General features: G+C 44.2%; 1 protein-coding gene across 1 annotated transcript; it reads left to right on the top strand.

Moving 5' to 3' along the window:
- The first annotated feature begins 452 nt into the window (after positions 1-452).
- Positions 453-11,326, top strand: LOC110504991 (sestrin-3). Its single transcript, XM_021583915.3, has 9 exons — positions 453-713; positions 6,024-6,224; positions 6,504-6,686; positions 6,995-7,240; positions 7,361-7,475; positions 7,595-7,719; positions 7,948-8,114; positions 8,325-8,469; positions 8,650-11,326. Exons 1-9 carry the CDS (start codon positions 648-650, stop codon positions 8,737-8,739), a joined length of 1,338 nt encoding a protein of 445 aa, XP_021439590.1. The 5' UTR covers positions 453-647; the 3' UTR covers positions 8,740-11,326.
- Positions 11,327-12,197: the final 871 nt, after the last annotated feature.

Below are 12,197 nucleotides of genomic sequence, written 5' to 3'. Positions count from 1 at the left end.
AAACACATATAAACCATGTGTTTGATACCATTCCATGAACTCCGCTTCAGTCATTACCACGAGTCCATCCTTTCCAAATAAGGTGCCACCAACCTCCTGAGATACTAGTGCATATAGGGAATGTGTATCTGGAGTGACATATAAGGAATGTTATCTAGTTCCTCAACACTATCACCTGCACACATACACAATCTATTGTGTGCTCTTTCTCTCTCATATACCAACCTATAAACACACCTGCTGATGCCCTGCTGGGTATGCATATATGGATTGTGTAATAAAGAAAAATGCACTGCAAATTGACCTAAAAGTTTAATAGATCAACAATAACAAAATCCACCATATCATAGCAGTGACTGACTTTCATATCAACCTTTCAGTCAAAGCATTGAAGCCTAAAATGCCATCTCTGTAAGTTGATTGGCCTTTAGAATTTGCACAGCCTCTTCTTTACTCCGCCCCTATATTCTTTGATTGGGCACACTGTTACTGGAGCAGTTGGCAATGTACTGCAAGTTTTTTTTTTTTTACCTCTAGCTAAATGCCCAGACATGTAGCTTGATTTTTTGTAGCGGATCCGCATTGTTAACTGGGTAGGTGAACATCAAGAGAGATAGAGCCGTATCCATGCACTAACTTGTTGGAAAATGATCATCTGTACGAAAAAAATGGATTACCCCCTCGGAACCCAATGTCAGCGCGTCCAGAACCAGGTATTTTTCTTGCTACTAAAAAGCCAGTCAACATTCAAATGTACGATTAGCTAGCTGGCTAGTAATGAAGTTAAGTCGACTGTGTCGTTCATTCATTTGCCCAGAAAAAAACTTGAGGCAGATATTGTCTCCTTTCACGAAACTAATGTACAACTAACGTTAACTACAGTAGTACGTTAGATGGCTGCAGTCAGAACCACTTCATATGATGTTGGTTTTAGGCTCGAGCTAAACTTTGACTTTATCTAGCTGGCTAGCGGTAATTATTTAAATGTACTAGATAACTGTCTTGCTAACCCAGAAAACTGAATTGATAACTAACGATAGATGACAGTTGACCAGGGGCAGGTGAGCAGCTAACTATCTAGTGGCTCGTAGTTTAGCTAGTCTGCCAATTAACATGAGCGAGGTATTAAGTTTGCTCTAGTTTACTACTAACGTTACCTAGTGACTTATTGTTTCTCGTCTCTGAAATAACATAGCTACGGTAGTTAACTAGTTTAACTAACATTAGCCAATGTGCCAACGGCAACAATGGCCATACATTGTCAGTCTGGCTAGGTAACTAGCTACTTGAGGGAAATATACAATTTTAAGAATGTTATCAGTCAATGAATGGGAAGTTGCTGTTGCAAAATGGTTTAGTCAAAAAGCTTGCTAATCAGTTAAGCGAAATATCAAAATTATGTGGACAGGACATACCCATTAAACTAAATTTAATGGGATTGAGTGGTTACCTAGAATGTAGCTAGCCAAAATGGATTGGCAACTAACATCTGTTAATATGCTAACTATAATACCTTTCATCCTGATGTCTTTGCATTATAATCGTATTTTTCCAGGCCAGGTTTGATATGCAGTGCTATCAGCCGCCTACTCTTTTTCTCTTTTTGCGGAAGAACGTGATAATGACATTATCTCTAGAGATTTGCTCGTGCAGAAAAGTGTCTGCTAATACAATGTCATTCTATAATTATGGCGTCAGTCTCTTATGACGGTTTACAAAGAATCTCGCTAGCTAACGAACAAAGGTTGTCGTTGACAATCAGAATTCGAGGAGCTGATTTTTCTGTTGTTTCAATCGGACTAATGCATTGTCCTCTGCCGTAATGTAACACGTTTGGTAAATATATTTGTTTGGTGTGTCTTTTTTTTCACTAAGATGTTGACTTCTTTGTGCTCTGTGATGCTGGGTGCACTGCCAATCAAATTTGTTTTTCTCTTTTCCATGCTGTTTTTCCCATGTTCAGCCGAAAGGGGGCAGTGCGGATAGGATAACTTGTTTACTGCAATTCAACATTCAGAAGTTGCTAGAACAATAGAGGAATGTGATCAGTGACATGAATTCCTTAATATTTGATATGAATATAAACTTGACCAATACCTATGCTTTGTCTACAAGTGCACTTGCAAGTAGGGGTTTAGAGACCTATGTTCAATGCAATTCATGTACATGTCAGGTGCATCTTTTATGTCCTGCAGCAAACCTGTCTTAAATTTGAAAAATTATGATAAATACCTTAAGAGATTTGCACAAGGCGTTTGCAGATTTGACTGGACAGGAGCAATATGCTGATCATGTTTATGCGAGGTGTATATATCTCATTTGAATAAATAAGATGTTTACAGTTTGGACATTTGTTGCCGCACTGGTGGCATATTGTTGCACCATGTATTTGGGTGTTCTCTCTTTGCGCAGAATCAAAAACATCACATCATAAATAAGCTTGCTGCAAAGTGCGCACACTGGCCCAAAGTAGGGTCCCCTTCTAGACTATTGCTCCCCTTATCTCCTCTCAATTAAAGTGCCACAGATAAATGGCAGGTGGTGAAAACGGTCTTATCTACTGCCATGCATATGCATTGGCCATTCTTAGGCATGGTTTTAGTTTGAAAAAGAAGCAAGTCGGAGAGGGTTGAAAGGGGGGGATTATGAATGTGTACCTAACCAGGTTACAACAGATAAAGTAAGTAAAGTAACCTGATATTCTCAAATACCTTGTGTGCATTAGGACTTGTGTTTCTAGTCTTTATTTTCAGCTCTATGTAAGCTGGAAAGAGTACAGAGAGTAAAGAGGTTTGTTTGTGTTTGTTATCCTGTCTTTTTATGTAGGCACCCTATAATCTGGCTTTACCTGTCTGTCGCCTTTTTCGGAAGTTTTGTTTTGTTATACAAGTTTGCCTGTGTCTCCATATGAATTCTGGCATGTTTGTGTTGGTGGTCTATGGCTGCTGTCCTGCCCAGCTCCCCCCTCCTCTCCCCCTACGGGCTGCAGCTGGCTGTTTTGCACTCCTCCCTGGGTTCAGGTTGCAGAGCCAAAAACAGGTCTCGGCGTTTGTGTTTCTGGTGAAGAGGGACGAGTCTGTTAAAGGCAGGCAGCTGGGACACTAGCAGAGCAGCACATGACAAGGACGGACCCCTTCAGCCTCACTCAGAATGCAGATTGAATATCCACTCTCTCCTCCTCCATCTGCAGCTGACCCCCTCCCCTACAGCCCCCTGCACTACCTCATCCGCTCCCTCACTCCCTCCCTCTGTCACATTTACCCTTGGAACGACTACTGGCATAATTTTTCTACTCGTCTTTGTTCTCATCTCTGCATACCTCTCATTTCCTCTTTCGTACTCAACAATTTATAGGCCATTGTTGTCTGTTTCCTTAACCCCTTTTCCCATCTTTGTTTGTTTCTTCTACATCTTTCCCTCCCACCCCCTCACCACTGACACTTTCTTTTGCATCTTGTTATACCCTGTGATGTTCTCTGATCAGTAAACAAATGTATGGATGTATGTAGAACTGACGTAAATTGTAATTTCCTGTCTGGGACTGATGCCGTTTCAATTTGACTAGGCAACTTTTTATATTGGAACATGTCCAAACATGTTGGAGATTGATATCCCTATTAGAGCATACCAAAATGTTCAATGAATCTACCCAGCCCTTATAGAAAATTTAGGCCAAATGTATGCCGGTGTGATAGTTTGAAGTGTCTGGGATTTTTCTGGTCTGGTTTGATTCATTAGTGACCCATTTTTTTAAATAATGCCGACAACAATGAACAGAAAGACTAGTTCCATGTCTTCAGAATCAGACCACTCATCGTGCCTTTTAAATGGTGACTGACCTGTTGAGCGTGCCTAACGTATTTGTCTTGACTGCGGCTCTGGGAGCCTGTTTTTCTGGGTCAGCTGCGAGGTGGGGTGTCGTCAGGCTTGCTTATCAGGCCCTGCTGAAATGGGATATATTTACAAGGGGAGTGGGTCATGGAGTCTCAAGCTCAGTGTGTCTTGGTTGGGAATGGGGTTCTATCTGGGACACTGACTGGTCTGGAGCGTTGTCATTCCAGCTTTAATGCAACGATTGGACATACAATATTAATAAAACACATTAATATGGTGTCATGGCCACAGCACCATGGCAGGCTTTATAAAGCCTGGGGAGAGCTGGGAGAGCCCTGACACTATTCCCCACCCACTGAAATTCAACTCGGAAGTGTTTTATTCGCTTGTATGGAACTTGATTCTCAGAAAGTTCCTCGAAATCTCCTTGGAGGCTTGGTTGGACAGAGTTCTTAGTGGGAGTTTCTTGAGGCTTGTTTATTGATGCCTGTTGAAGCCAGATAACCCCATCAAGGAGTGTGGGGCCACAAATCAGTTGTGTGCGCGTGCGCAGACGCATGTCTGTAGGGTTGTGAGTCACAAACACCTGTGCCAGAGATATTGGTATTAGACAGGCAAGGCCACAGTCAGAGTTGAGTTCCCATTTTACTTGAAAGTGGGTCGGGGTACAAGTCAGCGTGTCAGAGCTTTCAGTCCTGTTTGCTATGCTCTCCGTCACTGAACCTCCTCATCTTCTCGCTCTCCAAACGCCTCCACACATCCATACCGTGCATGCTCTATATAGGCCTACCATCAGATTGACAGGCAATAGCTGTTGCGTTGTGAACGAGGACTCATACTTGAAGGACATAGACATGGAATGCAACATTTTAATCATTGAGGCAATGAATTCCATGGACTGTCAGCAGAGTGATTAAACTCCCTATGCCTATCCTGTTCCCCCTCTTGACATCCACCAGCATGTTGTATTCAGTTTATATTGGAAGGCTTTGTACCTAATGCTGGAGGAAGAGCAGCGCCACCTGCTGGTTAAGGCGCAAAGTGTTTTTTTTATATGAAACTGCGAAGCCAGGGAGATATGATGGTCAAATGCCAAGGAGTTATTCCATAAGGCAGTGGAACTAAATAACGACTACTGATATAGCTTTGGTATGACGGGGGTCATAACTCTCCACAGTGGTGGGTTACTGAAAACACTAGGCTCTGCCAGCAGAGGTTGCTGAGCCACTTGGCCCCTAGGTAAGCTGGCCTGGCTTCTCACATTTCACACACTGGGGAACAGACTCAAGACCTGTTCTCAGCCTCTCTCTCTCGCTCACTCGCACCCCCCCCCCCCCCCCCCCCCCCCCCCCCCCCCCCAGTGCTAACAACTTTTCCTAGAAGCCGTTGTGTGTTAGAGGTAATAAATGTCTTTTTAGCCTTTACAAAACCAGGCCCTATCAGTCCATATTTCTCTTGGCTGATGTCTCTCCTCCCCAGCCAGTCTCTCGCTCTTTATTCCTCCTTCATTGCTGTGGTTCTTCCCTCATTGAGGCCTCATCCAGTTCCAGTCTGGTAATTTCCCCATCCACCCGAGTTCCTCTGCTCTTCTCTACTCGGGTTATCAGCTTCTCTCATTTTAAAATGGAGGGTTTTGAGCACTTTTGGCATTATTCAGGGTACCACTTTTAATTCACTGTTGTCTCTTTGCATCCTCCTATGACTATTGATCTGTTTGTCTTTTGGTATATCCTCCCTGGTACTGTGAATGTGTGGGATGCCGGGCTCTTTTTTTCCTTTACCGGCAGGCCTTTCTCTGCCTGAAAAGTGTGCAGAGCGGCCTTGTTTGTGTTTTGCAGGGGAATATTGTGAGGAATGTCTAGTGGAACAAAATCTCTGCTGCTGTTACAAGAAGGCTCCTGTCGATGGATTGATTCAAAGTTCATAACCCACAGCTCAGTCCTGACGTGCCTGAGATGCACAGACTGAGTGTAGGTTGACACCACAGGGACCTTCAAAACAGAGGCTGTCAGCCTGCTTGTGAAAAATCCTGCCATTTTTTTTTATTTTTCATCTTGTTATCAACATTGATTTTCACCTGGCAAGGAGGAAGATACATAGACCTTGTTGGCACTTGCTGTGTGCGTTCAGTCGGTGACATATTGTCTCTGCCACCTGTCTCACCGTCCTCTTCCTCTGGTCCTGTCCAGGTGATGAAGGTGAACGCCGAGAAGGAGCGGGCGTCGCTGCGGTGCATGAAGGCTCTGGCCAGCAGGGGGTGTGTGGACGCCGTGTCCCAGCAAATGGCCTCTCACCCCCAGTACCTGGAGAGCTTCCTCCGTACCCAGCACTACATCCTCCACATGGACGGCCCCCTGCCCCTGCAGTACCGCCACTACATCGCCATCATGGTGAGGCCACTGGAACCACGCATGATGCACAGAAATGCATCTTGTATCTGCACCAATCATGCACACCCACACATAGTTGCATACACTTGCACAGACAAGTAAACACCTCATTCCGCCCACACTCAAGGACACCAAAGCACTTTCATATACATAAACAGTCACCCGTACTCGGCTTGGCCCACCCACGCACAATGACAGAAACGCGGTCAACATGCTGGAGACAAGCCTGTTACTGTTCTAGATGTACTTGTATTTAAGTCCTCTCCCCATGTCTCCCAGGCTGCAGCACGGCATCACTGTGGCTATCTGGTGTCTCTGCACTCTGCCCATTTCCTCAGGGTGGGGGGCGACCCGCTGTGGCTACAGGGGCTGGAGGCCGTCCCTCCTCGCCTACAACACCTTGACCAACTCAATAAGGTTCTTGCCCACCAACCCTGGCTCACCGCCCACTCACACATACAGGTACCACAGGAACCAGCTCTTATAAAGAATATGTAACATTCCTACAGATCAGATATTTGGATGTCAGCTTTGTGCTTTTAGTGTTATATCCCTGATCAGTACACTTACATTCTAGTCATTTAGCAGACACTCTTATCCAGAGCAACTTACATCAGTAATTTAGGGTTAAGTGCCTTGCTCAAGGGCACATCAGCAGATTTTCACCTAGTCTGCTTTGGGATTCGAACCAGCAACCTTACGGTTACTGGACCAACACTGTCTACTCTCCACCATGAGGCCTACTCTCTGCTGTGTCCTTCCCCCACCAGGCGTTGCTGAAGACAGGAGAGCAGTGCTGGTCTCTGGCTGAGCTGGTTCAGGCTGTAGTGCTCCTGGCCCACTGCCACTCCCTCTGTAGCTTTGTTTTTGGCTCGGGCACTGACACCGACCCCGTCCCCCTTCCCAGAGCCCCCAACGGCACCCCCCCGGGCTACTGCCTCTGTGACGCTGCCAACGGCAACGTTAGCGTGCCGCAGCCTCTCACCTCACCCTCAGAACACACAACACGACGACGGGTAAGTGTTGTGTGCCGTATCAGACTGAATATGACGTCCGAGCTATTCCACAACAGATCGTTGCCTGAAACCACAGTCGCATGTCTCTTCACTCTATTGTCTCTCTCCTTCTCTTGGCAGTCTCTGGACTCCAGTTGTGAGATGGTGTGTTTGAAAGAGAGGATCCAGAAATCCCAGGAGGAGAAAGAGAGGAGGGGGGAGCATCTTTTACACACCCAGACACTGCAGCACACAGGTACACTGTTCCCCCTCACTTTCACACCCGATGCTGTGAGAGCTAAACTCATGGGTGAACATTGAATGACGGATCCCTCCTCAACTATGTTTATTGACCCTCTCACTGTCACCTCCCAGATGTGGAAGATGAGGAGGAGATGACCTACTCTGCAGACCCCTCTCGTTTCATAACAGACCCTGAGTTTGGCTACCAGGAGTTTGCCCGTAGAGAGGAAGACCACTTCCAAGTGTTCCGGGTGCAGGTAAGTACACAGCTGATATTATATACGGCTTATATTCTATGTTGGAATATGTGACACCCTTCTGGGAGGCGACAGGTGTCCATGTCAGTAAAGTAGTGAATCAGCCCTCATAGAATATGAGTACAATATACTGTCTCATATGTCTATGGGTCTATAGTTAGCTGAGGTGTAACAGGAACCATGTGAGTATTTCAGGTTTGTTTGACTGTGTGTTTTCTGTCTGGAAAGGACTACTCCTGGGAGGACCACGGCTTCTCCCTGGTCAACCGGCTGTACTCGGACATCGGGCACCTGCTGGACGACCGTTTCCGCAGCGTCACGGCCCTCCCCTCGTCCCACGGGCCTGACCTGAAGAGAGCGACCTGGAACTACATCCATTGCATGTTGGGGATTAGGTGAGATCACGCTACCAGTCTGCACACACACACCGGCACAAGCGCACGTCAGACATACACACACGGCCTTCACAGAGAGTTATTGTAAAGTGAGATGCTATCATAATCATATGCATTGCAGCCAGGTTGGTCCTAGGATTCAATGTTTGTGATTCGCTGCAAAGGACCAGCTTGATTCTCATTCACGTTTGTGTTTGTGTGTGCGCGCAGGTACGACGATTATGACTATGGGGAGGTAAACCAGTTGCTGGAGAAGGAGCTGAAGCTTTATATCAAGTCTGTGGCCTGCTACCCTGATGCCACCAAGACCCCGCTGTGTCCCCTGCCCTGGGCACCACTCAAACCTTCTGAGAGGGTACGCACCCCAACTCATACCAATACACCCTGCGTCCATATACAGCTGAACTATATACTGGAAGTAAATCTACCGCATCAAATGCAAGGCGGTAGTTTGTGTTCTATGTTTCACCCTCCACCACATTCCATCTTTTCCAGCTCTCTAATGATATGATCCTCTTTTTTTTCTCTCTCTTAGATCCATGTGAACTTGCTTATAATGGAGGCTCGGTTACAGGCTGAGCTTCTGTATGCTCTGAGAGCCATCACCCAGTATATGATAGCTTAGGTCAGTTGGTGAGAGGGAGAGGCACAAAGTTACAATCGCCAACAGTACAGAAAGACCCAGTTAGGAGGCCTCAGGGTTGGGAACCTCTTTACAGCAGGCAGGGATATGGGGAAGAGACTGGCAATTATGAGGGAGAAAGAGCAGCATGCAATGCAGCCATATCCTGCAAATGTGCGACTCTGTCCTATTTCGCAGTTAAAAACTAGGGAAATATATATAATGCAATCCTTTAAGCTCTATTTGCGTGATATGCACACTGCAGTGGAAAGCTCTTTGCCAAAGTCGACACAATCCCTCTCTTCCCCTCTCTCTGCCTTCTCATTTTCCATTCTGCGAGGTTGGTCTGTCCACTTCATTCGATGTATTTTCCTCTTATCAAACATATCTGCTCTTGATGGTTAATGTGCAATTATATTACTATTATAATAGATATTCATTATTTTCATTTTTAGTAATGTATTGTTTAGCTATGTCTCGATTCTGATGACTGTGATGATGAAAGCAGATGGTTGGTTCTGCAGTGTAGCAAGGAGATGTGTACCCATGGCCAACACAATACCCTCTTTCTTGGTTTGGGATTATTTTTGTCTTTTCAACATTGCATTTGTTCAAAACCAATTGTTTATCCTTTTTTTATTGGATTGAGTGAATGTTTTTGGTGAGATATTGCCATAGTTTGTCTTGTTACAGTCCTTGTTGGTGTAGGTAGGTGGTAAAGGTGATGGACAATTGTTCATCGTAGCTCCCTTAACGTTTCACATTTTTACTGAAGGTTCAAGAACAAAACCCAAACACTGCAAGATGATATCAAACAACTATAGTTCCTTTTTTTAAAAGCACTTTTTAGATATATAGATATATATTGTAGGTAGCGCAGAGATGGAGATCCATGTTGGTCTGTCTTTTCTTTCCACTGTATGGTGTCTAATAGAAATTATACACTGGGCGGTTCGAGCCCTAAAATGCTGATTGGCTGACAGCCGTGGTATATCAGGCCATCTACCACAGGTATGACAATACATTTATTTTCACTGCTCTGATCACCTTGGTAACCAGCTTATAATAGCAATAACAACAGCCCTTAGCCATGGTATATTGGCCATATACCACATCCCCTTGGGCCTCATTGCTTAATGATCCTGAGGCTGCTTCTTGGGTCCCTCTGTGTTCCGATCAGCTGATCTCCACTCCTAGTCACCCTGTAACCCTAGTCGTCTTGTGTATGTGGAGTAGTGCAGGGACTCACGTGGTCCTGACAGGCCGTGGCCCCAGATCTGAAGGAGATCAGAACTCACTTCAGTATCTTCGATAAATCTGCAATCACTACGGTTATTTAAAAAATATATTTTAACTTTAAGAAACGCAAAGAGTTGGCCAAAGTAATGTTTTGTAGAGTGAAAAATAAGCTCAGCCATATGAATGTCAATTTTTATATTGATGTGCTCTGGCATAGATCAAATGAAGGAATCTCCATTTCAAAGAACCATCCCTAAAACTGCATTGATGCATTTAAGTGGTTGTTGAAGGTCTGTAGAACTCTGAACTGGAATATTGCAACATAAAAGTCCCTGCAAGTGACCTGCATTGAGTTTGAATTGATGTTAAGCATACTCTACTATGCTACAGAAGATGTAGACTAAGGATAAAATGTCATCAATGGTCTGTGTACGATCTTATGCATGTGAAAAGTAGGTCTGTCTTTTTCAATTATTTATTTGGCAAGCTTTATGACCTAAAAGAAAAATGCTGATTCATGGTACAATTTGCAGAACAGCGTGGGTAGGTACTGCAAACTAGATTTTTAAAATGCAATTATATCATTTTTTTTGTTTTACACTTTTTTTTGTCAACTTTGCATTACAGTACTATAATTGTTGAGTTCTTGATGTTGCTTCTGGGTTCGCTGCTATATCCTGCCTGTTGCGCTGCATCCTGAATATTTTAGAGGCAGCAGGGTGGAAGACCCTTTTCAATAGGCTCGACCGTTTTGAAACGACAGGAGAGAAGAAGAAGAAAATGCATATCAACAGAAGTGCTTTTTAGTGCAGGTGCCTTTAGGCCAAACTGGACTGGTGCTTGAGTGGGCAGACATGACTACTCTGGGCTAAGTGAGGGCCTTGCTAGAGCAGACTGCCCCGATGGCTCCTCAGGAACAGTGTTCTGTGGCCCATATAGAACGGCCAGTGCCATAACCACTGGACACAAGTATGCACAGTGGCTCGTCTGCTACCCACCTTTTTGCGGGAAAATGCATTGAAATGAGTTGACGTAGATGTACTGTAGCGCAAAAGAGCACTACAGTCCTCATTGGCTGCTCGTCAACACCTCTATGACATCGTTATGGCTCCAAATGCAGGAGCGAAAGAGTCTGTTCCTGTCTGAAGCTTCCGACCACCAGGCCAAGGAACCAAAACGATAAGAGCCACTGACACAGAGATGGATGTTACAGTTGTTCAATATTTACCACGTAAATGAATGGACAATAAAATAAACAAAAAAAAAGTGAAACATAAGTTAAAAAAACAAAAAAAACTGTTTTTGGAAATGTGAAGACTTATTTTTTCTATAAAGATGTTCTATCAAGCGAGTGTGTTTCCACTTCTTTTCTTTTTACTGGGGTTACTTAATTGTGCTTTCACATTTGCCATATGCTGCACTCCTCTCATACTCAAATCTAAATCAACAGTGTGTACAACTGAAGGACTCGACTACAGTAGTACCTCAAGGAAACCAGTTTAGTCATACCATTCACAGTACTATTGTAATAAGATACATTCAGAAATGTAAATAGCACATATTTCCTGAAAAATATAATACAAAGCTGGTGTCACAGTTAAAAGGATGGTTGTCTTAGATCATTGAGGAGGAGTAAGGATGAGGCTAGCCTGGATCCATAACAGAATCTGAGACAGACGGCATCGTGATTTGAGCATGCCTGAAATCAACTCAACACGCATCTCCAATCAATGGCCGAGTTCCCTTCTGATCCCTCACCCCTGTGATCATCTTACTGAGAAATCCACATTTAACCTATCATGCTGTTGTGCAATAAGGAACAACCACACAGTTGTGCTCATATTGCTAACAGTTGATATGTCTGTCACTAACATCGGCAAAGTCAGTATGACATCTGCACATTGATCTGATACTAGTACTCCCTGTATATAGCTTCATTCTTGTTACCATTTGTATTTTTTTAACGGCTTTGTTGATTTGATTGCTTTTGAGGGACTAACTGATGCCGGTTATAAGTGACAGGATGAAAGATGAATGAACTTGGTTCAGCTCTTTTCTTATTCTATTCTCCATTCCACTCACACCAGTGTCCTCACATACTCCTATTTTCTGATTCTCGGAAACAAAGGCCAACAGGTTGCCACAGAGGCCTGAATTAATTCATATGGTAATTTCCTACATATATTTGAAAGGCCTCCATCCCTTGTGACAACATGATTAAA

This window comes from Oncorhynchus mykiss, chromosome 25 (genome assembly GCF_057628025.1).
Source record: "Oncorhynchus mykiss isolate SJ-2025 chromosome 25, ASM5762802v1, whole genome shotgun sequence".
Lineage (NCBI taxonomy): Eukaryota > Metazoa > Chordata > Actinopteri > Salmoniformes > Salmonidae > Oncorhynchus > Oncorhynchus mykiss.
Note: the sequence above shows the minus strand (reverse complement) of the source record. Positions and strands in the feature narration are given on the sequence as shown.